General features: G+C 41.3%; 2 protein-coding genes across 3 annotated transcripts; one reads left to right on the top strand and one right to left on the bottom strand.

Annotated features, from left to right (window-relative positions):
- Positions 1 to 2,860: 2,860 nt before the first annotated feature.
- On the bottom strand, positions 2,861 to 14,366 carry mbd6 (methyl-CpG binding domain protein 6). 2 transcript variants are annotated; one of them, XM_070545174.1, is made up of 12 exons: positions 14,205 to 14,366; positions 13,618 to 13,757; positions 13,000 to 13,102; positions 12,738 to 12,912; positions 10,294 to 12,582; positions 9,108 to 10,105; positions 7,862 to 7,970; positions 7,602 to 7,738; positions 6,478 to 7,239; positions 6,219 to 6,271; positions 6,058 to 6,124; positions 2,861 to 3,073 (listed from the first exon to the last, which is right to left on the bottom strand). In XM_070545174.1, exons 2-12 carry the CDS (start codon positions 13,731 to 13,733, stop codon positions 3,002 to 3,004), a joined length of 4,881 nt encoding a protein of 1,626 aa, XP_070401275.1. In that variant the 5' UTR covers positions 13,734 to 13,757; positions 14,205 to 14,366; the 3' UTR covers positions 2,861 to 3,001. The 2 variants fall into 2 exon arrangements, with proteins under 2 accessions (XP_070401275.1, XP_070401274.1); XM_070545173.1 differs by having other exon boundaries at positions 9,108 to 10,108.
- Positions 14,367 to 16,339: 1,973 nt separating this feature from the next.
- Positions 16,340 to 21,662, top strand: stac3 (SH3 and cysteine rich domain 3). The gene is made up of 13 exons (XM_070545177.1): positions 16,340 to 16,538; positions 17,227 to 17,264; positions 17,707 to 17,785; positions 17,959 to 18,115; positions 18,195 to 18,292; positions 18,405 to 18,465; positions 19,785 to 19,882; positions 20,091 to 20,160; positions 20,292 to 20,341; positions 20,411 to 20,493; positions 20,581 to 20,632; positions 20,704 to 20,841; positions 21,128 to 21,662. The coding sequence occupies exons 2-13, from the start codon at positions 17,257 to 17,259 to the stop codon at positions 21,233 to 21,235; spliced, it is 1,002 nt and encodes a 333-aa protein (XP_070401278.1). The 5' UTR covers positions 16,340 to 16,538; positions 17,227 to 17,256; the 3' UTR covers positions 21,236 to 21,662.
- Positions 21,663 to 26,882: the final 5,220 nt, after the last annotated feature.

Raw genomic sequence — 26,882 nt, forward strand, 5'->3', positions numbered from 1 at the left:
TTCGACCCGAAGAGCAGCTGAAAACGAGGTGGAATTAAATGAATTAGTGAATGGACGCTTTCTGTGTCGCAGTGAAGCGGAGAAGCACCAGAGAAGCACGCGAGGATGTCAAATCCCGACACAAGCTCCTACATCATTAAATCAGCCGGGATTGATGTCAACCGCGCCTCCTGGTTGAGTTTTTAGGTGTTGTCTATTTGATGGTGTCTTCTTCTTGTCCGTGTGGGGCGTCGGCGAAGGGTCGTGTGGCCGGTTGAAGGTGAGATGCGGCTGGAAGGGCAGTGACGGAGGAAGAGCTGCTGCTGATCGGCCTCCTCTGGCTGAAACAGCGCCCTCTATCGGTGGCTCACGGAAGGGCGTGGTCTGCATCCATTTCTTTAAAGTGGTACCCACAGCCTCAGCATCATCCCGTCAGAAGGATGATTCAGAAACCGGAGCCAACGGAGCATCCCGACATTAATGGAGACTGTAATAATTTATTATGAAATGATTAAAAGTCGGATTGATCTCAAATTAAATGTGATGCAGCATACGATTAATGCTGTTAGAGAATATTTAAAGCAGGGTAAAGGAACAGAGATGCACAGATATGAATACAATCCTCAATAATTATCTGCATGCTTGCTTTATTACTCCAGGCTGCTCATCTGAACTATTGGGGCCTTTATGGAGCCAAGCTATTGGTTTTAGATAATAAATTTTCTATTAAAAGGGCCATATCATGGAAAATCCACTTTTGGGAGCTTTTTGCCGTGTGATATAATTTCCTCATATTAAAAATAACATTTTGGCTGCATATATGCATTTTTCTGTTTCAGCTGCAAACTTAGTTTTACTTTGAAAATCCTGTAACTTGTCAAAGGAAACTAACCTCGTGATCAGATCCTGTCTCCCCTGGCCAACACAGGATATGCAGCTTAGGCAGCTATTGTCATGAAATAGGCTTGGTAGTCCAGTGATAGAGTGCCAGGTTGGCCGCCTTAACAACTGAACTACCATGACCACTACAGACGCTAGGGACGTTTTATTGGAGCGGACATGGACAATTTTTCACCGAAACTAAGCTTTTTATTTCTGGGTTGATGAAAATAACTCCCATTTAAGGTGAATGGCATCTCAGTAGTGCCAGCAGTAATATTTTATAATATACCGTGCCTACTTTTGCTCTTAAAGGTTTAAAATAACATGATACGGAAACTTTATAACATATAAATGTTTAAGTCTTGAGTCATCGCTTATTTCTCTACAAAAGCCAGACATAATCTCTTCCATTTATCTGATTGCTTTTGGATTTGGCAGTTTTTTCTCTTATTTTCATAACTGATCGTCTCCAAAAAGGTTCCTAAACTCCGTTTCAAAAACAGCCTTTAGCAACCAAAGAAAAAAACACACATTTCCAATATTATTTTAGATTAAACCACACCGATGAGCAAATGAAGCCTTCACAAGAGCTCCAGACAAGTTAGAACTCCTAAGACATAATGGGAAAATTAATTTAGCAAGAGCTACAAACTAAAAGAGAAGAGTGCATCATGAATTACACACAACAAAACACACACGATCCGTTTTGTGTAAATAGTTTAATATTAAATAAAAAAGACTCCCATATAAAAAGAACGCTACAGTCCACAATTTAATCTTTTCTTAAACATAAGTATTGAAAGCAAAATGGGGTTGAATGAGAAAAATAATTACAATTCCAAGAAAAATTCACAATTTTTTTTCTTTTGTCTCGCTGTGACAATATAAAATCAAACACATTAACTGTACATATATACAAATTTCCAAGTATAGAAATTGCATAATCCGCTTTCCTTTTTTCAGATTTCTTTATTTGTGGTTATTTCAAATACAGCTAGAGGTGCCAGAACACGCGGGGGGTGAAGAGGAGCAGTGAGGAAAAGGAAATGGAGGACAGATCAAAAAGTGATACGAGGAGACGCGGGGAGGACATCACTCCAAGTCCACAGAAACACACGGACTCCACAAATACACTGAAGACCTCGTCCCGCTGTGTAAGGATCCCTGCAAATCATTCCACCGTTCAAAAGGACATACAGTACTTCCTATAAACTCACGTTTTGTGCAAATGTTCAAATTCAAACAAATCAACCCTGCCTGACTTTAATTTGTGGCTGGAGGATGCGTGATTAGATCTTAGAACTGGATGTTTCCTGATTCGTTGTGGAATCGCAAAAGAAATTCAGTCATTTAGGATATTAAGAAAACCTGGTTTGATAGTAAAAAAAAAAAAAAAAAAAGGCTATTTCATGTGTGATTAATTGGTAAAAACAACCAAGGAAACCTGATAGCATGATCAGGACATTTTCCACGAATTTGTCCAATGTTAGGTCATTTTTACACCGTAAGACAAAAACAACCTTTTCTTCTCTTCATTCGATCTTTAAGCACTTTCTAAAAACCTTTGAAATACAACAGTTTCCAAAATACAATGGCAAAGAAAGAGGTTTTTCCTTTACTGAGACAGACATTTGACAAAAGTCAGACAGTGGGGGCTCAGAAACAGCACTGTTGTCCAACACACAAACACACAAAAGGACACACTAATCCACACACGTTCAAACACACTTCTGACAGAGAGCATCGTTCAAGTGGACGGGCTTCATCCTGACTCGTAGTAACACACTGATGAGAAGAAAACAGTACTTGTTTGTTGTTTTTCATCGATACGACTCTAACACCAACCTAACCGACAGAGCTTTGATCACAATGTCCAGACATCCTTTAATAACCTAAGAGAAAAATCTAGTGAAAAAGTATCCACAAAATCTCATTTCTTCACTTTTTAAAAATAAATGTATCTGACTATATCTTTCTCCTATGCTTATTTTAAATTCCTCCTTAATAGTGGTTGCCACAGTAACGGCTGACACAACAACAGCATGGTATTAGTGCAGTTGACTTTCCTTTAAAGGTGTAAAACAGTAGTGATGAGGGCGGAGAAATGGGCGGGGTTTAGAGAGGCACCTTTCACCAACAATCACTGCCTTTGAGACCTGGTACCCCGTCTCCGCCTGCCACGCACGGACCTCTCCGGCTTCAGGAGAGCTGCCTGGAACCAGAAAAGGAACTTTACACAACAGATGCAGACAGATGTGCAAATCAGATGATGCGTTTCATTTTCTAAATGAAGTGAACACCTAAGCTAAAACAAGATAAAAATAAACCTAGTAAGATTTGTTTTTTTACACAGAACTTTGACATTATAACATTCTGAAACTTCAGCACTAAAAGCTGCTTTCAATAACATTTATTTTTATTATAACAGAGCTTCAGGGTAATTTTGCCGGACCTTCTCTGTTTTACCAGGCCGGCATGAAGTGACCACTTTGGCCACGTCAGGAACTAAGCGAGCACCGGGCTTGGGGTATGTACACCGAAATGATCTGGTAAAGTCTCTGGGAATCGTGTGGTTGCACAAATATCAAACATGTTCGATACTCTGCTCGTCGCTCTGTGCCTTGAATTGCCCCTCGGGGATAAATAACGTTTTCTGAACCTTGTGAGAGTATTGCATGCTTGAAGCAGCGCAGCGACCCAGATGGACCAGAACCACTCACACGGCTCATGTGCCAACAAAGAGCAACAACTGTCAAGAAAGCGTGTTCAGACATCAACGACACAACAGGAGGCATCTGCGATTTCAGACTGGAAAATCCGACACGTTGCTACCACACCTACAGTGTGAGAACATGACTCGTGAGTTTTCCTCTGCAAGGAAGTGGCACAGTTTGATATGAAGCCTGAATGCTACGAGAGAAAAGGTCACACAGTCTACGTCCGACACTAGATCCAAACCTTCTGACAAATTGGAATGATGAACTAGACTCGAGCACTGTCTAATAAGTAGGTAAAACTGGAATGTTTGCCTTGTAAAGTGCCTTAAGATGACCTGTATTATGAATTGGCGCTATATAAATACCATAAATCCTCTAATATTGGCCTGTATTCAATTAATGGCTGGGTATCACATTTAGGCCGGTGTCGGAGTCGGCGGAGGTGAATAATGGCCGTTTTTTTTTTTATTGTGGCCGGGTGGGATGTGGTAACAGGCAAGTACCACAGGGGGGCGGTTGTGTCATCAGTCTCACTTTTGATTTGCCAGTGATAGACCGCGAGGGTAACTTTAACCATGGCAGGTGCGGAGCCAAAGAGGAGGCGAAAATTTGATATCAAGTTCAAAGAGAACGTGCTGATGATGCTGCAGAACACTCTGGGGAGTAAACATTTTAACATCGACCCATCAAACTGGATGAGGATTAAACTGAAATGGGTTACCGGTATTTTATTTTTTTTACTTTAAACTGGACAAAGATTGAATTGAATTTGAGGGTTTTTATTTTATTTTTTACAACAACCCAAACGAGACGAAACGATTCAACTTTGAAGCGGTAAGGTGGCTGTTGCCTTTTCTAATACCGGTATTTAATAACGTTTAAAATGCAGTACAGGTATGTTTGCTATTGTTTTGTTACAATACAGTATTTCCCTACTGTAATTTAGCCTTGTTGCTAATGTTTTATATGGAAACCGTACCACGTTATGGTAAGTGCACATTTTCAATAAATGAACCTAGTATTTTATAGGTTGAAATACACACCCCGTTTTTATTCATTCTACTGGTAGTTAATTTTGCTCAAATAGAAATTGAGGCCTGCCTCTAATTCTGGCCCTCCTTCCAATAAAGGCCTGGAGCTTGATGAGCTTGAGTAAAATACAGGCCCGGGCCTGTATTAGAGGATTTACAGTACACCTAATTTACATTATATGGGCAGGCATCGCTAAACAAATGGCAATTGTAAAATCGGAGTTGTTGAGAAAGCAGAATGAAAAATTGCCATTTCTAAACTCCCAACACCAAAAAACAGTGAAAATGCCTCCATGATGCCGCTTGTGGTCTCCTAAGCCCCGTTCAGACAGACCATTAAAAACGGAAATGTTCGGGACTCTGTCCCTAAGACCTTTGTGTCTGAATACAAACATCCGGATAACCTTTTCCGTAATTAAACCGGACGAAGCCCCTAGTAACAGGACTGGACTTGTCACGGACTGGGTGGCTGCTTCAGACTGGAGAGGTCGAGTTCCGGACAGGGAGGAAGGGGAGGAGGAGGAGGGGACCGGGGGACGCTGTGCGCACCTAGATAGCTCGCTCCTGTAGCATGCGGCGAACCATGGCAGCTCGCCTCCTACAGTACAGTCTCCTAGACACGCGATGGAGCGCATCACACCGCTTCGGTGATTCCTTTAACCATTGAGCTTCATCATCCAGGTCTCTTATGCGTCTTTGTGTGCGCAGAATTATGCTTAACGTAAGTCCGATCAGTGAGAGGCATTATATCTCTTCGTCGGCCATGTTTGACTGAATAGCTTTGGGTAAATGACGCATGTACGCCCGCCGCACCATGTTTACGCAATATCTGGTTACAGCCTTCCCACCCCCTCCCCCTCAGACATCTGGAACCTTTCCCTGCTGCGTGAAGGCTGCCGAAAGGACAAGTTCAGGTACAAAAGTGGTGTGTCTGAAAACACATTTCTGGTTAAAAACCGGACTGAATTGTTCACACATGTTCCAGAATGTCAATCTGAAAAGGGCTCTAGAGAGAGCTGCAATCTCTGTTCCCTCAACTGTGTAAAATTCTGCGTACTTTGCTAGAATAAACATCTTTAATGTGACAAACATCTGTTGCTAAGGGCCCTAATCAGTGACATCCCTCGCTGCTGAAACGGTAGTGACATGCTGATGTCATGGCAAAGTGCTGAAAGAGATGGTTTTGTGCAAAGACACGTCTGAGAGGATCGAGCCATCGTATTTTCCCCGTCACCCTACTCCTTTCCTGAAACTTGCATGACGGAAACACAGCTAAGCTGTAGATGTAGTTCTTGGAACAACAACAACACAGTCAGATTTCTGAGACTCAAACTGTCACATTGAATTTGTAAAAATAATTGCAAATGAAAACAGGTGCAGAGACGCAACAGGATAGACGACTAATGCAGCTGATAGTAAAAACAACAGAGAGGAGATCACAGTCTTACTGTAGCCTTGGTTTCCTCTAGCGCTGTAGCATCCATGTCTCTGAAGTCTTCTAACACATTCTGTAGCCTGACAAAGCAAAACACAAACATATAATCAGTGCCGCTTGTGTGAATCCACCTCAGCTACATGAGAGCACCATTTCCTTCCTAAAAGGACTCACGTTTGTTTTCTCTTCCTGCCTCTTCTGGCCCCGCCTGCCGCTCCTGCTTGATCCTTGTGAGGTAGAACCAGTAATTAAGAACAACGTGCTGAATGTGTCTTCGGGTGACCTAAATTCCAGCTAATCTAGTTAAGTACAGTTCTTGATCTGTATTTTACCGTATCCTGTTACCGCCCAAAATGTGTCGGTAGCAGATGATGCAAGCACACCTTGTCAAACAAAAGGTCATTTATTTACAACAGAAGAGTGAGTGACTCACCACTTCCTGCCTGGTGTGCAGCAACGCCTCAGTTGTCTCTTCATTCGGCCGTCCGCTGAATCCGTCCCTGGGACCGAGGTATCCTGTATGAGTAAGCACTCCCTGCCGACTCACCCCAGCCTCCAGAAAGGGGCATAAAGATGCAGCAGGGGCAGAACAGTCGGTCTTAGCCTCCTCCACATATATGGGTGGCAAGGGAGGTTCTAGCTCAGTGTGTCCTTCTATAACTGGTTTCCTCTGTAAAGGTGAAGAGGGCCCATCGTCTATAGGTTTAGGAGTCCCCTGGGCTGGGGAGTGAGCCGCTGCTTCCAGGCTGAGTCGTGATAAGTCTGGGTTACGGAGTGAGCAAGCTCGACGTGGGCTGAGGGAGACCGGGGCACCTGCCTGGGGCAAAGTTGGGACAGCGGTGCATGGGGTGTGGTGTTCCAACGGGAAAGAAACGGGAGGTAAGGCACAGAAGGGTGAAGTGGGGTCAGACGGCCTCAGCTGGGCCCCATCTTCCTGCTCTTTAGCACTGACTTGAAGGAAAGAGGTATAAATAGTGTCCATAAAAGATGTGTAGGGATCAATGACAGACCGGCCCTCGGGCCCTCTGACGGAGGGTGGGGAGGATCGCTGGGCAGGAGGAGAAGCTAGAGCTGGAACAGGACTTGGGACTGCTTCAGGGGAGATGTCATTCACTGGTAAATCTTCCTGTGCAGGGCTTTGGGCTTCCTGCAAAGAACCTGGTTTGTCTCCATTTGATGGAGGTGCCAGGTTCAGCTAAAAGAACAAAAGAGCCAACAATGAATCAATCAGTAAGCCGACACGTTTAACACACAACAATCTGTAATTTCCCGTTTACCACAGAGGATAGTCAATATCACTGGGACAATGACTTACTAGAAAGATTAAAATTCAATTAAAATAGGATTTTTATCAAATCTGTGATATACATTTCCACACAATCCCTGAAATATTTGTTTTTCTTTCACACTGGATGGACATCTGATACAATGTCCATCTCATTTGTTTATTAAAAGTGTGTCAATCTGCTGAAGTTTTAAACGCTGCTCTAAGTTACTGACAAACACGTTAAAAGAGAAAATGTACTTGTCGGGACCTTTGTCTGTTTAAATTCTTACCTGTATGTTGTTCAGTAGATTGATGGCTCCATCAGGGCCTTGCAGCATTCCTAAAGCAGAAGCTTGGACCGGGGACAGAAGAATGGAACCTGCTCCAATCGCCATGTTATGGAGACCCGCAATCCCAGGAATGTCTCCTACAAAAAGGACACGGAGAGTCAATCCACTCATTATTTCACTCGGTGCTAAATGTCTTTGAATTTAAACAGCTACTTTTTATTACACCAACAAAGTCATTTTAAGTGTTGTCACTAACTAACCTAATATTGATGGGTTGAGCAGGGTTGGCAGTAGCTGCTGGAGGATGGGGTTGTCCTTGCCTTGGAGAGACACAGGGATGAGGGTGTCCACACTGGGATCCGCATGCACCTGAATATTAGTAGCATGGGGAAGAATAGGAGGGGTTTTTAGAGCTTCAAACAAAAACAGGAGAAATCTGTTTTTAACACTTTGAGCAACTGCTTTCAATCTGGTTTCAGTGGTCCTTGGGACAGAAGCTGGAGCACTCTGCTGCCCTTTGCTTACCAGAAATGCACTAAATGTTTTGTGATTTGGTTAGGTGCACTAGGGAGCTCTCTACCTGCTTTGCAGCTGTCAGCGGTTTACTGTGCCATCTTTAAAGGCTAGCAGTTAGCTTTTTCAGTTTGTTGATCATTAACAAAAACACAAGAAGAAAAAGAAGAATTCAGCTTTTTCTGTGGCTTCATGGCAGAACTTGGAAGTAGAAGAGTAACATCTTTAGAGGTGAAGCAAAGAGCTAAAACCAGAGTGACCATCGGCGTGAACAGCACTTGTTTGAAGAAGCTAAAGGAGGCTACAAAAGCACAGATTGATGGTGGCCTGGCTTTGTTGCTAATGGACTTGTAAGTAATAATGTTTGTCCAACAGTGTGAATTATTTTTTTGTGGCTTATTTAATATCAGCAGCCTTGGGTTAGTGTTAGCACATTGTTAGCGCTAGCTACAGCAGACGGCGGCACAGTTGTTTACAACTTTTGTAATGCAGCTTCCAACCAGTGGGAGGGAGAAGCAGGATGTTATCTAGTGTTGCTTTAAATAGATTAAAATTTCCAAAAGGGTATAAATTACTGTTGATCCATAAAATGTTCAGACTGACAGATCAAATATAATAAAATATAAATCTAATTTCAGTTCAGCACAGATTAAAAATAATCTATGTTTTGTCTCTGATTCTATGTACAATAATCCGGATTGTTAAAACAGCAGAATGCTTCGTTTTTCCTTCATCCCGTCTTCCTGCTAGCTGAGATCTGGGATGCGCTGCAGCTGGAGAGCAAGCCCACATAGTGCACGTTGAACCCGTAGAAAACCTGAAGCCTTTTGTTTTGAATAAAGTTTAAAGAAATGGGGAGAAACATCAATGGACCAATAATGAGCCACTATAAACTGAGTAAAGTACTTTAGTGCGTTACATGCGCGGTTACTGAGCATGTAACGCGGGCAACTATAGGGTGGGCTTAGAAGTTACAGAAGACAGGGAGCCTACCTGAGACTGGGTATGTTGGGTTTGCTGTGCAGGAGCTAACTGGGTGTTGGGAGGGGGGTGAAGCTCAGCAGAGCTCAGGGCAGCTGTGAGCAAGGCAGGGCTGAGGGGCAGGAAGGCTGCAGGGGGAGGAGGGAGAGTAGCAGAAAGGAGGAGTGACTGCAGGGCTTGGATGGGATTCTCCGCTCCAGCAGTGATGGGGAGGAGGCCCTGGCTGATGTCCAGGAGCCCCGAGCCTGTGAAGGTAGATGGATCCAGGAGGCCGGAGGTCTTATCGAGGGTGAGGCTCTCCAGCGTGGCAGGGATGTGTTGGGACTGCTGGATAGGAACTTCCAAGCTGAACTGGCTCAAATGACCCAGAGCTGACAGGGGTAACAAAGAGGCCTGCTGCTGCCCAACAAGCACCGAGGCCATGAGCAGCGCTTGCAGATTGGACTTTTCTGTTAAATCAGGTTCCTGTCCTGCAGAGGAGGCCGAAGCCGGGAGTGGGTTTAGCAGACCCAAAAGGTTAAGGGGCATCTCCCCCTGAGCGCCGCTCAGCAAGGGCAACAAGGGAAACAGCGGGTTGTTCATCTGTTGTTGCTTCTGCTGGTGATCTTGGTGCTGTTGCTGTGTGTCTGGTATCAGCAAATGCGGCTGCTCTGATTGGTCCTGCTCTGAAAGATCATGCGGTGGTTGAGGTGCGTCAGAGGTAGAGGGAATCTGTGCATGCTGCCCCCCCAACCACAGCCCCCCTAGAGGCAAAGAAGCCAGCACGGTGGGGTCCAGGAGGGATGGTAGGCCTCCCGTGGATGACAGCAGCTGAAGCAGCTGCTCTTGGGTCATGAAAGGGAAGGCTTCAGCGAGAGGTAAGGGAGCAGTCGACTCGGCCAAAGCTGAAGAGTTAGGAGGACCGTGGTTCTCCTCTGGGTGTGTGGAGATGGTGAATCCAGGACTAGCGTCTGCTGGAGAGCAAGACAAGATGGACGTCTTTGGGTCTAGATGTTCAGGTTCCTCGGGTGCTGCTGGAAAGACGTGAATCATTACCTTCTGTTTGGATTAAAATCTCAGGAGTTTTATAATGTACTGCTACATTTAGAACATAATATGTAGAACAGATTCTTAAAAACGGACAGAAAACTAGAACAAAAATGCAGCATGCAATATAATTAGTTTATATAAAACTCTTTACTATGAAAATGATTCTTACCTGCAGTCTGATTTTCTGGAGAAGATGGCTCAGTGTTGATGACATGGTGGGAGGAACTGTCCCCCTGAGGTGTCACAGTGGAGGACACTGTAGGAAGGGTCAGGACATTGTTACTGAGATCAAGAGGCTTTGGAGAAGACGGTGTCCCTGCAGAATCACCATCTTGACCAGGACCCAAGTCCACCAACGTCCTTCTACTCTCCACTGAGACAGTTCCTGATTGTGTGGCTGCTTGTAGAGACACCTGGCAGGCGGAGTCTATCCCGGGAACACAATTATGAGCTGGTTGGTCCTTGACAGGAAAAGATGACTGGCTGTTGTTCCCACAAGGAAGATTTGACACAGACGGCAGTGTACAGGGGGGGTCTCTTTGTAGAGGACTTAATTTTGTAGACTGTAATGTTGAGAAAATAGAGGTTGGAGGGGAAGAAAGAGGCTGCTGCACCAAAAACAGAGGATTAGTGTTATCGGTTCTGCAAGGAGACTGAATGTGTGTGTGGCTGACATTACAACTAGGAACCGGAGAAGACGGTGACTGTGTGGGACTCTGTTTATTAGTGTGTCCACTTCCTTCTACAAACGCAGTCTTAGACTGAGCTAAGGCAGAGTAGGACGCAGCGGCTTGTGCATTCTGCACACTGAGCAGGTGTAGCAGAGCAGACAGCGGCTGAGTTGGAGCGTCCAAGCCGAGAGGCGTGGGTGTCAGGCCCATGGTGAAATCCAGAGCCTCGTTGGACCGAGGAGGTCTGGAAGGGAGTGCTGTCGGTCGAGGAGCAGAGAGTTTGAGGTTTTGATGATGGTTCTCCAATATGACACCACTCTGGTTCTGACCAGCTGAGGTAGAGTAAGAGTGTGAGGAGGAGGAGGAAAGGTTGATAGCTGCAGCAGGAACAGCTTCTCCTGGTGGAGTCTTCCGCAGTCCATTAGCCAGCGGCTGGGTGTCTCTCAGCATGTTGAGGACAGTTGGAGATCGCCGCTGTTTCTTCCTATGCGACGCGTTGCGTTCAGCTGTGGGAGGCAGGTGGGGCGAGGAGGAAACCAGGGACTGGGCGAGATTGTTCGAAGGAGGAAAGAGAACAGCAGAAGCTGCTGAGAGGGAGGGATGGGGAAGCCTAGCAGAGGGGCTGGAGGAGGAAGTGATGCTGTTATGTAAAGTGCTGTTTGTTACCTTTTGATGCTGCTGTGCCTCTTTCAAGATGTCCAGAGAAGAAGATAAGTTTCCTGGAATGTTGGCCACATTTGAGTTGTGGCCTTGGGTTATCTGGTTAGCCAGCTGAGCTTTGGCAGCTGCAGAGAGCAGGCTACTAGCAGGAAACGAAACTGGGTGTGGGAGCTTGCCCTGATGGCCATAGTGGTGGGTCAGCAAAGGTCCCAGAGGTAAACTAGGGGTCCCTGCAGAGTTCAACCCCAAACCTGGTGGTCCTGAACTGGCAGTTGGACTCATGTTGCCCTTTGAGGAGACAGCATGAGGGTGACTACAGCTTTGGTTGGTCAGTACAGAAATATTGGCAGGGTTTGGGAGATGTCGATTATTAGTGCTGCTGTTGCCTGAGTTCTTAAACTGCTCTAAGATGTCTCCCAGCTTGTACTTGGGAAAGTGGGGGCTGGGGTTAGGGGAGCCACCAGACACTGGGGAGTGCGGAGAGGCAGAAGCGGACTTCCTCCTCTTAAGCAAGTTACTTCCCATCAGTCCTCCTCCATCTGCTGCTGAGCCTCCTGCTTGCTCAGACAGAGACGAAGGAGAGGCTGATGGGTGACGGGACCGCTGGTGAGGAGATGCACACACATTAAGAACAGAAGAAGAGAAAGGAGGAGAAAGAGAAGAGTGGGGATAGTTAGCATGAGTTTGTGCTCCTCTTCCTCCTCCACTAGGGGTAACGGGGGAAGGAGGTGGTGGTGATGACAGAGGTCCTAGCCGAGGAGAGCCAGGAGTCTCTGAGGTTTTGGGCGTTCTTTGACCCTGGGCGTTGTTGAGAGGGGTGGGGAGGTGGTGTGACCTCTGAGCCGTGTTAGGTGAGGTGGTGGGGGATGCTGGGGGAGGAGGATGGTGAAGTCTTCTTAAAGCATCTAGTGGATGGTGGCAGTTTGAGCCTGCATGGATGACAGAGGAACCATTGTAAGGAAAAACAAACTGGTGTGAGGATTTGGGGCTAGAGCAGGGGTTTGGGTGGAGGTTGTTGTGCACTCGAGGTGGGGCTGGGTGGAGCTTAGCATAGCATATTCCACGGTCCTCCTCTTTTCGCTCCACAGGTTCCTTTTGTGGATCTCTGATGTCCCCTCGATTCACATCTGGAAGAGCGGAGACGAACTTAGAAACAACTTAAATTATTTACTGAGCAAAGATTAGAAAATGCATTCCTTACACTTGTCTATTTGTTCATTATCATGACTCTCTCCTGCAGTGCTATGACGATGCTTTGTGTTTTATTTGTTGTGATGTTTACCTGGATGATGGGTAAGGTTGGCTAACGGAAGCTGTGAGGACTGCATGCTCCGACACAGGGCGGCCATCGCCACCACTTTCCTGCGGTGATTGCAAAGTTTGGTCATGTCTTGCTCTGCTTTACCTAATGGCTGGCTGTGCTGTTCCACCTTCACGTCCACACAAAAGTTGAAAACCTGCAGGATTCAAAAGAGGATTAAAAATATACTGAAACAACAACTTGTTCACTTAATTTCTGAGACACTAGGACACAGTTGTTCTACCTTATGAATGATGAGCGGACACTCCAGACCACATTTGCAGGTACCGTCAGTCGACAAGTAGGTCTTGACTTCGTCCAGTGTGGACAGGGCAGTGCCACTAGGACTACAGGAAGAGGGCAAGGGTTCGTCATTACAATTCTCCACATATACTGGTGTGTTTCAGTTGGAATACTAGAAATAATGTTATGGCAATTTTTTTTAAATGTTGAAATTTGTTTTTAAAAACAGCCAAATGTGGCATCAAACTTTTACATTTCTATAAAGCACATTAGCATAAAAAATTATTCTGCTTTACTCATATTTGTGAAGAAAAAAATTTGCATTTACATAACTTGGAGAAAAAAATTGTTTAAATATAACCTTTGACTTTCAGTTAGTTATTCACTTGTGTCGTTTGGTGAGTTTGCTTTCCTTAAAAGTTTAAAATAAAAAAGGTTCAAAACTTTCAAATCTGGTCGAATGTTACTTATGCAACCACCTATTTTCATTTTACCCAACTGTTGAGAAAAAGACATTTTAAAATCCTCTTCTGGCTACCTCTCAACTAAACTAACGCATCTCAAAAAACACTTTTTTTGCACACATGTTAACTTCCAGCAGAGTGTTTCCTCCACACACCTGACATAGATCACCTGCCCTCCTTCCACTTTCCTGTGCCAGCCGATGGGAACGTTTATTGCTGTGGCGAGGACCCCATCCTTGTCTCCACTGACAGTCTCCCTGCCTCCCATCATTTTGATGCTGCAGGCTGCCAGCACCTAAAGCAGCAAATGGTTAATAAATCTCATCTCACCTTTTTCTTCACTTTTGAATGTTTCATAAATAATGAGAACAGGGGGATGAAATTTAAGAAAAATCTGGCACTGCTGCACAGATTATGTTCATTTTAACCCAAACAGTAAAATTAAATTTTCACTAAATCTGCAACATGAAGTTTGAGAGTATTAAAGTAGACTTAATAATACTTTGCTGTGGAGAATCTGACTTCCACGTGACAAATAAATGTTAAACAAGTCTGATTTATTGTTATTTACTTTGATTTTTAACCTATGATGAAGTCAAATCTTGTCTGCAGAGTGTAAAACAGTGTTTTTCATGTGGTGGGTGTGGCCACTGCTGAAATACAGACTTTGCATGACTGACAGAGAAATATATATTTAACAAAATAAAGCGATAGGAAACAGAAAAACAGCATGATTAAATACCTTGTCATCTTTGGGAAGCCAAGATCTGCTTTGGCTACAGTATCCGTTGTCCAATGTACATGCTGGTGGCTGAGAAGCTCACAGACTTTCGGCAAAAAACCTGACTCCTCAAAATACTTGCAATGTCTTCCGCTGCGAGGAAAGCCTTCAACTTCCTGGATGATTCCAACAGATTTATTAGTTCAGGTCACATCAGAATAGTGGTTTAGATGAAGAGCCTGCAGAGAAAGGTGGATGAGGTGGATTATGTAATCTGGCAGAGGGGGAGCACGGTGAATATGTGCTACAATAAATCTTTCTTCAAACTGATCTCATTCAACCACACTTGGAAAAAGGAGAGATTACATCGGATGCCCTGCTACCTCAGAAAAAGTTCAACTTCAGAGCAAACTGTGGCTTTTTTGAAGTAGGAGGGTGTGTTTGGGTAGGCCTGTAGTTGATTCGCTATAATGTAAACAGTTGCCTCTCCCAAAACAAAGTCAGAAAACAACAAGCAATGGAAAATAGACTTAAATTAAATCCCACGGAGTCTGAAAAACGTCTAAATGCATGCGTTTAACAACATTACGGTATAAATATTGCAGCTAACGTGTAAGCTAACAGCTAAGCTAACAGGCTAAATCCACTTGGTACTCTGTTGTCGTGACAGCTGTCAGGAGCACTAAACACTCCCGATGCAAAACTCTAGTGTCTTAGCTACGGGTACAAGAAACGAGCGTTGCACGACATTGTTTAGCTAAAAACCTTCATGAAACTTATCCACACATTTCACTTATTAACAAATATTTGTTAGCTAACGTCAACATGTTGTGAACAATCTTTCTCTGCGTCAAGCTATGTGTTGACCACCAAGTTTAGAAGTCTTCGCTCTTTTTCGTTCGCTGGAAAATCAAGAGTTAGCTAGTTAGGACTACTAAATTAATACTAAATAAAATACGTAGAAAACGATCAACACTCTAATAACTAAAACGAATCATTACATAATCCAAATCACGAACTGGCACGGCGAGTCAGCACTCAAATGTTAGTCAACGTCTTCCAGTCGGACTTAAAAACAAAGGGGGCAATAACGCTTCATTTTACTACGCCTGGGTTCTTCTGGAGGCTAGCGTTCCCAGCTAGGCTAACTGGAGGGGCTAACTCAGTGATATTTACTTGTTCTAGAGTGTCCCACAAAGACAGAGGGATGTCCCGTTCCCGCTCCACACCTATCCAGCCGTCGCTTTGGTCTTTCTTCTGCTAATCCGCATAGCATTCAATGGTATTCCGACAAACATAACGACCCGTGTAATCCCCAATTCACAGTTACCCTCTGTTTTTTTCTTACAAATTCCGAGAAAAAAATAATGGAGTTTTGTTTTGCGCAGGCGCACTGAGCACGTAAGGAATATTGTACCCAACATGCAACGAGACATTTGTAGTGTTCCAGTCAGACGTCAATCCACAGGGGGCGCTGTTTGGTGGACAGGACATAACAGAATAATATTCCGTAAACAACTAATAAATACACAAACAAATAAATGTATTATATTTGTGTACAACGTTTTAACCTCTACATCAACAAAATACACCTTTGTAAAAAAGTATTCTGAGTTGGAGTTAATACTGGGCTGACAGCTCAAAAATATTTTGTATATAAACAGAGGAAAAACTTTATAGGATTATTTGTTACAAATGAAATAAAACAACGAATAAAGATGCTTGCTAGAGTGGTTGAGTTACATGGCAGTTATTGTTTAAAAATCAATGTTTCTTTTATGTATTTATCCAGCTTTTGCAGCATCTACTAGCATTCAGAACAACTTGAACATATATATAAATAAAATAGTTTTTACAACTTTGAAAGAGATGTAGTCATTTTTGTTGTTTCTCCTTGGTCTCCCAAAAGAATGGAGGGATACAGGCCCATGAGCAGGACAGATACCTTTGTGTGTGTGTGCGTGCGTGCGTGCGTGCGTGCGTGTGTGTGTGTGTGTGTGTGTGTGTGTGTGTGTGTGTATGTGTGTGTGTGTGTGTGTGTGTGTGTGTGTGTGTGTGTGTGTGTGTGTGTGTGTGTGTGTGTGTGTGTGTAGAGAACATATCTGATTTCTCATCGTCACTGGTGCTTAGTTTGAGGTCCTTCAGCTGTTGCAAACTGTCAACGTCACAAAGCAGTGCTCAGCCTGTCATGCTCACAATTACACCCATAGATACACAAACTTACAGCTTTAATAAATATCTGGGTCGCACTCAGCATTCACGCCCAGTGTGGGAATAACCTGAAGGAAACACAGAGGGACCATACAGTACTGGATCCAGAAGTGCTGAAAAGTGAGGGAGCATTTTGGTCAGTTGGTAAGTCAAACTCTGCTTCAATGGCCACATAACACTTCAGAAAAATCTAGCAGGTGAAGGGAAGCATTTTTTTATTTACCTTTTCTGTGTAACCTCTAATAACTTGGTAAGTGATGGTGAAGTTTATGTGTAATTTTTAATTATGTCTCAAGTAGCAAAAATGCCTAATGGAATCGTTTTGTAGGAACGTTGTGTGAATGCTACATCCATTTAGCCCGTTATTTACTCATTTTTCCTGAAATTCTTTTATGCTGTCTGGAATATTTTCCTGACATGCAGCAGTTCCTAAATTTAGTTTTCAGATCAAATTTCAAAAACCAAGAATAGAGCAGGTCAGGATGACAAATGCTCTTTACCACTGTTTGCTACAAGGTATTAGCTCCGAATGTCACACAGAGAGAGACTAAAGACATGTTTTATGTCTCTGCTTGCTTTATAGTTAATAATTTGACCAGATCCTTGTCTGAAATAGTGAATTTCAACTATAGCAACAATTTCCCTTGTCATCCAGGAACGTGTTTGGTGCTTAAAAACAAACAAGTCCTTCAAAATGTAGGCAAATCAGAAAAGAAACATGCAATCCAAAAGATGTGGCCTTGTTTTGCATTTAGGAAAAACGAGCTACTGACAAACTGCAAGTGCATCTTGAGAAAAGACAGACAGTAAAATGTACATGATTTCTTTTAAGGGTGCAGTATACTGATATTTCCAGCACTCCATGGATCAGTGAGTACAGTTCATGTCCATGTGCTGCATGTTTCTAACATCTCTGTGGGTTTCACTAAATAAAATCTGAGCTCTAAATTTACCAGTGCGACTAAAATCAGGTTTGTTTGAGGTGATGAACGGGGAATCTTGTTGAAGCACATCATGGTTCTCCTCAATGTTCCTGGTTTAAGAGTTCACTCATCAAAAAGGTGTGTGTTTGGATTTATATGTAACTGGTCTGGATCCTGGAGCCCTATCACCAGCTGGTTGATGTTTGTGCATGATGGGAAAAGGTGCGATGTAAAAAAAAATGTCCTTCAAACTTTGAGCAGTTTTCACATTAACGTTTGCTGATAAATCTCCTCACATGATCCAGATGTTCCCTCTGCGATACGTTTTTACACCACAGTCATGGCAGGTGGCTTCAGTTGGTCTTCATCTTTCTCTTTGTGCTTCTTAGAGAGGATGACAAAAACTCCGTGGACATCCACGACAATCCTCCAGCCCCTGACAATGTAGTGAGGGAGGAAGGAGACACGGTGAGTGGCAGCACCACGTCAACCACTCGCTATTAGCAGCCGTTCTCAGGCTGATTAAAATAGCCTCCAGCTGGGACGGGACTGCAATATGGTGTTTGTTTATATCTCATGAGTTAATAAATAAGTCCTGATCACCTGTATGGAACTGTTCTCTTCTTCGTCTTTGCTTGCAGGTCTATTTTATTTATGAGGAGGAGGTGGAGGTAGAGGAGAAGGAACCAGAACCTCCTTCCGAGCCCATTGTTCGGATCAATGACAAACCTCACAAGTTTAAGGACCATTACTGCAAGAAACCCAAGTTCTGTGACGTCTGCGCTCGCATGATAGTCTGTACGTGTTTAACCCAGAAAATATCACGAGACATATTTTGAGATTTATGATGATTCGGTTAACTTTGCACATCTCTTAGTGAACAACAAATTTTGTCTGAGGTGTAAAAACTGCAAGACCAACATCCACCATTCGTGTCAGTCCTATGTCGAGTTCCAGAAGTGCTTTGGAAAAATCGTGAGTTTTCTCTCTCTCACACACATTTGAATTTAAATGTCTAAAAAAGCACTACAGGACTAAATGGAAGGTTTTAGTTGAAATTTTTTCTTTTTTTTTCTTTGTCTTGTAGCCACCTGGCTTTAGAAGAGCCTATAGTTCTCCTCTGTACAGCAGCGACATCCCAGATCCAAGTGAGTCCATCAAACCTTCAATCACTCCTAGAATTAGTAATCCTTTATTTATTACTGCTAAATCAGAGTAAAATAATTAAATTTTACGGTGAATTCTTTTAAGCAGATGTGTAAAATTAGTAGGGAGGTCGGAAATATCGACATCAACATCATATCGGCTGATGTTTGTTTTTTATCTGTGTATCGGTCCAATAAGTAAAACTTGGCTGATACTTTCTTCCATCTAGTTGCTATTGTTGTATCTTGGAGAGAGATGGTCATGCAGTGAATTTTTAATCATGTCAATCAGTCAATCAATCAATCATTGAGAGCAATCTACAATTTATAATGGTTAGAAGTGCCCAATGTTGAAAAATCTTCCTTACAAAGGTGTAATTATATTTTAGGGATGTCCGTTACTAACAGCTAATGTTGGCATTTAAGGTGCATTATGTAGAAATGAAGTAAATATGACAATCTGTGGTAAAATCTGGTTGCTGCAATCACTTTAAACAACTCTGGAGCTTTTTGCCGGCCGTAGTCAAATTACAACTATCGGCGCTGCAGTATTAGCTCGCAGGAGACACAACAACCCCACACTTGTCATGTTCTGCGGGTGGTGGGTTTCAGGAGGCAGATGAGCAGGCAACGGATGAAAAAATTAAAAGATGTTTAATCGTAGACTGGGAGCAACAGGACGAACGAACATGCACAAACGACAATGAACCGACAAAGACAGCAACAAGGAGGGAGGTATAAATACACAAGGGAATCAGGAACACATGGGCAGAGTAATGAGGGACAGGTGAGAACAATAAGGCTAATCAGGGCAGGAGAGACACAGTCAGGGAGGCCGGGGCGGATCATGACAACACTCACTGGTAGTAAACACTAGTTACGTCCATCTTTCCTTTGTTTTGAAATGAGATGAACTGACAATCCTCACAGCCAGCTGGATATGAAATGTGTTTAAATATAACCTTCCTTCTAAAATGACCAACACTTTTTGGATTTTCTCACTGTAGATTTTTCACTATATTTTTACATAGTGCACCTTTAAAATGTAATATCAGAAATAATGAGTTGATTTTCACTCTTTTAATGACACAACTTTTACATGCCATGTACATATTAAACATCAAATTCTTCAGCATGGTCTAATAATAGCCATTTAATATTAGCCCATTTTTTGTATCAGTGCATCCCTAAAAATTTGAGATAAAAAAATCTAATGTTTGTAATGCCTGGACTATAGCATTTTCTACAGATTATTCATTAAATAAAGCTTTATAATTGAAAGTGCTGATATTTTCTGGCCAAAATTTTCCATCCGACACCAGACAACCCAAACCGAAACGACCCAGTCTTTGACACACTGAGAGTTGGTGTCATCATGGCGAACAAGGAGCGCAAAAAGAATGAAAATGACAAGAAAAATGTGAGTATTTACGATGAGTTTCATCAATAAAAACACAATAAAACACATTTCAGAAACACATCATTGTGTAAAACAAACCCAACAAAGGTATGAAAGCACACATTTGAAAAATAATTGATTAAAGCAGATGCACTGCTCAAAATGACTTTAGGTAACTTCAGAATATTGTCAATAAATCACAACATTTATTCACTTATATGTGCTTTAGATGATGATGATGATGGAAGAGGAAGAGGAGGAGAACCAGCAGCCCAAAGAGAGTGAGGAAGCAGGAGAAGGTAAGAAAATGTACCTTGGTAAATTACACAATAATTGCTATTAGGCATAAATCTATGAAATTAGTTTTCTGCAAAGAAAAATGATGGCTGTTAATAAGTTTCACGAACGGACTTGGTGACTGTTCGCACAGGAAAACCCGAGGATAAGAAAGAAAAAGGAGGAGACAAAGCAGACGAGAAGGTCAAAGCAAACATTTCATAAGGATGCATTTTGTTTAAAATCTCCATAATCTGTCATTTTTGTCAACAGAGTAAGGGAACATTTACCGGGTCCCACTACTACCTGGCTCTCTACCGCTTCAAGGCAATCGAGAAAGACGATCTTGACTTCCAGTAGGATTAAAGGATAGAAATGACATCATAAAACAAAGCCTTTGTCTTGAATGTGTCTCAAACAAACATGATGTGTCTGTTTATTAGCCCTGGTGATCGGATCATAGTGCTGGATGACTCCAATGAAGAGTGGTGGAGGGTGAGTTACGGAAACACGCTGATTCCATACGTGTCCCGGCAGAAGATTAACTCAAACTGTCGGATTATCAGGGAAAGATGGGGGAGAAGACGGGCTACTTCCCTGCCAACTACCTCATAAAAGTACGAGCATCAGAGAGAGTCTACAAGGTGACCCGCTCCTTTGTTGGCAACAGAGAAATGGGACAAATTACGCTCAAGAAAGATCAGGTGACCTTCTAAATATACTCAACAACACACGTCGAATCAGTTTTGTTGGATTTGTTTTGCTTTTAAATGACAAGTTGGGTGAAGAATGTACCACTAAACTTATTTCTGTATTTTGTTGAAGACATCCAATGAAATGACTTTAATGAACCCAATCAAGGCTAAAAAATGCTAATAAAATTGTCTAAATGCTAAAATTCTCCATATGAGGCAACAAAATGCATCTTCCACTTACAGATGTTTGAAATCAACACTGGTGTCATGCTGCTCTGCTGTCACTCTCTTCCAGATTGTGGTGAAAAAAGGTGATGAGAAAGGAGGATATTTGAAGGTCAGCACAGGACGCAAGCTGGGCTACTTTCCTGCTGATCTGCTTGAGGAGATAACTGTGACATAAACACCTAAATATGCAACAACATAAATGGCTGAAACACATTTTAAGTGGTCAGACACCTGGACACACCTGGTCAAAAGATTCATGTTTGTTACCTAAAAATTATAAGTTACCTGTTGTGTTTTTGCTGTGAAATTAATTTTTTGCCTTTGACACACAGGGTGATGATTTTTAATAGTTTTATTAATATTTTAAATAAAATTGTAACGTTGTAATAGAATTTATTCATTCACAATCTGGAGCTGCTCCGACATTCACGAAGCATCTTTTCTTACAACAATCAAGGTTTGATGTTTAAAGACATTTCATGTGGAGTGGATGAACAACAAGGATTAAAATTGTGTTTTGCAAAAGTAAAAGAAATTGAAATTGTCTGTTTTGCAGAAAATAGTAAAAAAATAAAAAAGAACTGGCAAGTCTGCAAAAATGACACTAAATGTAATGATTTCTTTTGCTGGATAACATTATTTGTATTTTTGTGACTTTGTCCCATTAGAGTTTATTTATTCATGAGTGGATTGAACACTGATGTTGAAATCAAATTTAATTAAAAACTGTCTTAATAAAACCGTACAGCTGAAGACAGCCTTCTAAAAAAGAATCTTATTAGACTTAATTAGAAACAGATGTTAGATGCAAAAGCTGCCTTATTTTGAAATAGTATATAAACCTGGAAAATGCACAAAAGACAGAATAACTTTTTTTTCCTTTAAAATAATTGAACTAAAAACTAAAACGTTTAATGTGTAAAAGTAATAAATGCTATGGTGTTTGTAATTTAACCCTAAACTGCTACTGAAGGTAAACATTTATTTTTCTTGGTATTTCACAGTTAGAAACCAGCTAATCGATACTGCCACCCAGTGGCGGTTCTACATCGAATTACTCCCCGGGCGAGGCCCCCTTTGAGCCCCCCCCCAACCGCCCCACCACCACCACCCCACCTGCACGAACACACGCATGTTTTCTACAAACAGGCATGTTTATTAGAGCGACTATTGAACATTCATTTTTCTAAGTTGCACATATTTACATTAATTACTATGAAGTTGTCAGAATGTAAAGCACTATACATTATATACTGTATTAAAATATATAGAATCAAATATACAAAAACAAACAATAACTAAATATTAAGAATATATGAACATAATAGATAATAAATATTCTAAATAGCAAAAATATTTCACACATAACAAACTAAAGATAATCACTACAGCATTGCACTTAGAACAGAAAACACAAACTAAAATTAAAACCTAACCTTGATGCAACGTCATCAATAATGTCATCACATGAAATCTGCTCCCCTACTGAGTGATTGATACTAATCAGAGCCAGGTTAGTGAGCCGCCCCTGAAACATAGCTGACCTCAGGTATGACTTGATCAAGTTTTGAAAAGCTCCGCTCAGCTTGAGCCACAGTGACTGGCAGAGCAGTCCAAAAGTTGGGGTAGATCTCCAATAGATCTCATGATCCATAATATTTTAGAATTGCCTCTGAAATTGTAATTTAAACTGTCATAAAAATAACTGTAGACTACCAAAAATGCCAACTTTTACAGAACAAATCATGTAAAATAATCAGTGCAGCCATCTGCAATAAATAAACAGGATAGTTAGTGGTGACTGGGGTGTTTTCTTCTGCTTGTAGAGTTGTTTTATTTATTATTATGTGAACATGATCAACATGTGTTTGTTGTTTTTCAGGCAGGCCACAGGCTGCAGTGAGCATTTAACAAATCCTAGTTTGAATCAGTAAAAAACGATTCAAGGACTTTTTTCGAACCATTTGAATATTTGTTTCAATATTTCAGCCCTATTAGCTCTGTTAGCAATTAGTTGACCACATTTAACCGTTAAAATCCCAGTTAACTGGTTCAAAAAATTGAAAACATGCATCATGAGAGCTACATACCTTTATCTTTCTCCTCTTTTTTCTTTTTTTTCCCCCTGAATGGGGCACCTGGTGGTTTTAGCCTTTTTATGTTCATCTCTTCTGTTTGGCTCCTGACTCAGTAAGTTTCCTTTAGTCAGGACTAAACTATTTGACCTTGATGGGGGTGTGACCACAAAATCGTTTTGTTTTTCCTTTTTTTATTCGGCCATTTCACACAATTCAGAGTAACCTGAAAGAATGATAGGCCTGTGTTTATGATATTATGAATGAAATATGGAAGAACGTTAAGATGTGATTAACTTTAGCCATGTTAATACAGTTGATTCAGCCCCTGCACGCTCATTTCATTTGGGAAAGACGCAGAGGAGAATTCCCCCGCCGCACCCCTCCCCTTCCTGTTCTTCATAGACACACGGTGCATGTGAACGTTCTCAGTCAGCATGAGCGCCTGCAGCTGCAGGGGGCGCCAACTTGCTGTTTCCAATCCAGACTCTGTCAGATAATAGAAAACCTCGGTGCGGCGCAGATTTCCTTTTTTTTTTTTTTACTCAGCGCTTGTGCGCCCCTTTTGTGTCATGAAAAAATGCCGCCCCGGGCAACTGCCCTGTCTGCCCGTGCCTAAAACCGCTACTGCTGCCACCTACTGGACCATTAGAATATAAAACACACATAAAATGAATAAAAATCATGATGTTTTGTTTTGTTTAACTTGATGTTCTTTTATATATATATATAACCTAAAAATTAGACATCAAAATTTAGATTAACTCCAAGAGTAAATACATATAGAGGAAGTTACATCATGGCTCACGGATTGACCTTGTGCGCTCTCTAGTGGACACATGTGCGCATAACAGTTCAATTCATCCCTCAATAGTTACTGTCGTCTGGAACAACCCAATACAATAATAATATTTTATAATAAATAATAATAACTGTTGCCTACAATATTGCTATTTTGCTGAACAAACAATCTTTTAAATAAGATGTTTGATTTCAAGCAAATTTATTTTAAATGTCTGCAGAAACTGTTGGTTTACCTTGTCATAAAATTATAAGACATTTCATTTGTATTGTGCATTACATTATAAAAATCTCAAAGCGCTTACAGAATTTCAATAAAAATATGTTGAAATAGTAACATGCACCTCTTCTATTGGCAACGCATGTACATAGCCTCTTCATTTGTACTCGGTTTTCCCACCAATACTCCTTTATCTGTAAAGTAAAAAATCTGTTGTATGCACAGTGGAAGTCTCATCACTTTTTAAACTTAAACAAAATCAACAAAGACTTCTTTGAATGTCCTCTGAATGAATCTTCTGGATAGAACTACATCCAAGCAGATGTTCCCCTACAGATGTTTTCTAATTAATGAAACTTCCATGTACTTTAGACTTTATCCATTTCATAAAAATACCACATTACACAAGTAAAAAGACTGAATTTATACTTGTTTCAAGAGATCACTCACATTCACTTAACTTAAAAAAATTAAGACAAATGTATTAATAAATGGATCTTGATTACACAATAGCATCTGTATCTCAAGGGGAGACTGGCTGACTGTCAACAGGAAAGTTTCTAATCAATCCCAGCTTGACACCCCGGGAAGCTGCAGAAAAACAGAAAACTTAACAGACTGATGATGATAGACATGTGCATGTTTGTTAAAATGTCTCAGAAGCACAAGCTGTTTTTGACTAAACCATCCAAGTTTTAATCTTTTCATAGTGGTGTTGTTTTAAAACACAAATCATCCCAATTCATGGTATATGTCACAGCTAATCAACCAAGTGTTGACAAGGATAAAAGTCCATCACCTCCTATTAAATCTCTAAAACTGAACTGCTTGTCTTCTCCAAAACCATTCAACCATCATTCTTATTCCATCATTAGAAATCTAGGTGACATGATTGATGATCAGCTTACCTTTAAAGATCACTGTTTCATGCACCTTTGCTTTGCTTAACATGCATCTGGTGCACCAAACACAACACACCACCCAGGTCCTGGTGCAGTCTGTGGTCATCTGCATATAGTCCAGAATGTGGCAACATGCAGGGACGAAATTTTTATTTCAGAAGTGGGGGGGACACAGCAGGCTTGTGCGGATTTGGGGTGGGGGGTGTTATGTAAAGACCCCTTGACACGTCACGTGCCCATCTCAATAATTTTTCCATCCTCAATATATATATATATATATATATATATATATATATATATATATATATATATATATATATATATCAAAGTTAAAAAATGTACAACTCTATTATTATTTTTATTTATTATCATTATTGAAGTGCAGTTTTGGATGTTGACAATGGATAGGCCATTGTATTTATTGTTTTGGGTCTTTTTTTATTGTTTTTGGTGCAACATTTTCTAACAGGGAGTGAGATTCCTTTTTTATTCATTTTTTGTTTGTTATTTTTATTCATTTAGAAGTTCTGGTTCTGGACATTTCAATGTTAAATGAAGGTTTATTTGTTGCATTTTAAAGGGTGTACTTGCATTATTATGATATATTAACATTATATTAGTGGTTATTTTGGTCTAGATAATGTTGACAATGATATCGTTTATCATCAACAATTTGTTGGACAAAATATCGTCCAGCAAAATTTGTTACATTCCCAGGCCTAGTCAAAAGTATAAAAATTATTTATACATAAACGGTCCCTCCTGAGATCTGGCCGTTTGTTCATTTGCTGTGTTAGAGGACATGCTGAACTAATGTTTTACACATGATCATCACCCTAACATTTGAGTGTATAAAAACATATTAAATATGTTTTTTCCCTTAAAAGTGTTTAAACAGTTGTTGCATTTCAACACACAAAAAATAAATGGAAAAAATAAGATAAATCTAATGAAAAGTGTACATCTTTGACATTAAGCTTAAAAAAATCTGTTGACGATGATGATACTGTTCATTTTTCAGAGCTTTTTAATGTGAAAATATACATTGCAATAGATAAGTTTACAATAAAGTTAAATGATAAAAGTTTTGAAGTTACACTTCTACTACTACTAGTAATAATAATTATGATGATAATAGTAATAATAAAAAAATAATTATTATAATAATACGAATAAATTGTGTCTGAGGAGTCAGTTATGTGGAGGAGATGAGTTTGTAAAAGTTAGTTTTGAGTATGTTTGTGAAGGAGGAGGTGAGTCTGAGCTTAATGCAGGTCTGTCACATGTTCCAACTTACGTTTTGACTTTGAAAGAAGTCTCTTATATCCACTTTTCGTTTTCTTGACATGCTGCCGCCTGGCTGTGCCTAACTACCAAAGACTCACAAATGAACACTTATTCAAATGTTATGTAATGGAAGCTGAGCTGAGCTCTGATATTACACAGCGTCTAGTTGACGATGTGACTCAGTACCGGTGTTCCCTAGCGGCTCGAAACTAGCAAAACAACGTGAGCACGTTCTGACTGTTTCCAACTTGAGTGACAGCAGCAACAGCCAATAATACGTTAGCAAGTATCAGCAGAGCCAATAGATTAGCTTTTGGGCGGGTCTAATAGGAAACCGGTTTCCGTTTCGGTCCTAGTGCTCAACCAAATCCATTTAATGGAGCGTAACATTGTTTTTGGACGGAAAAAAGTGCAGGGGACCAAAACTGCCTTTTGAAAAAGTGGGGGGGACATGTCCCACCCGTCCCCCCCCAAAATTACGTCCCAGGCAACATGTCTAATCTTCAGTTGGCCTTAAATATTACTTGCTATTGCTTT

The sequence above is a fragment of the Nothobranchius furzeri genome, chromosome 15 (assembly GCF_043380555.1).
Source record: "Nothobranchius furzeri strain GRZ-AD chromosome 15, NfurGRZ-RIMD1, whole genome shotgun sequence".
NCBI lineage: Eukaryota > Metazoa > Chordata > Actinopteri > Cyprinodontiformes > Nothobranchiidae > Nothobranchius > Nothobranchius furzeri.

Excerpts from the sequence above, each read along its gene's own strand:
- stac3 (XM_070545177.1), top strand. Across the intron at positions 18,293-18,404 it reads AGAAGTGCTTTGGAAAAATC|CCACCTGGCTTTAGAAGAGC; the intron begins GTGAGTTTTCTC and ends TTTGTCTTGTAG. Across the intron at positions 20,342-20,410 it reads GAGACAAAGCAGACGAGAAG|AGTAAGGGAACATTTACCGG; the intron begins GTCAAAGCAAAC and ends TTTTGTCAACAG.
- mbd6 (XM_070545173.1), bottom strand. The coding sequence starts at position 13,733 with ATGATGGGAGGCAGGGAGACTGTCAGTGGAGACAAGGATGGGGTCCTC. Across the intron at positions 10,109-10,293 it reads TCCAGAAAATCAGACTGCAG|CAGCACCCGAGGAACCTGAA; the intron begins GTAAGAATCATT and ends ACGTCTTTCCAG. Across the intron at positions 6,125-6,218 it reads GGCAGGAAGAGAAAACAAAC|GCTACAGAATGTGTTAGAAG; the intron begins GTGAGTCCTTTT and ends TTGCTTTGTCAG.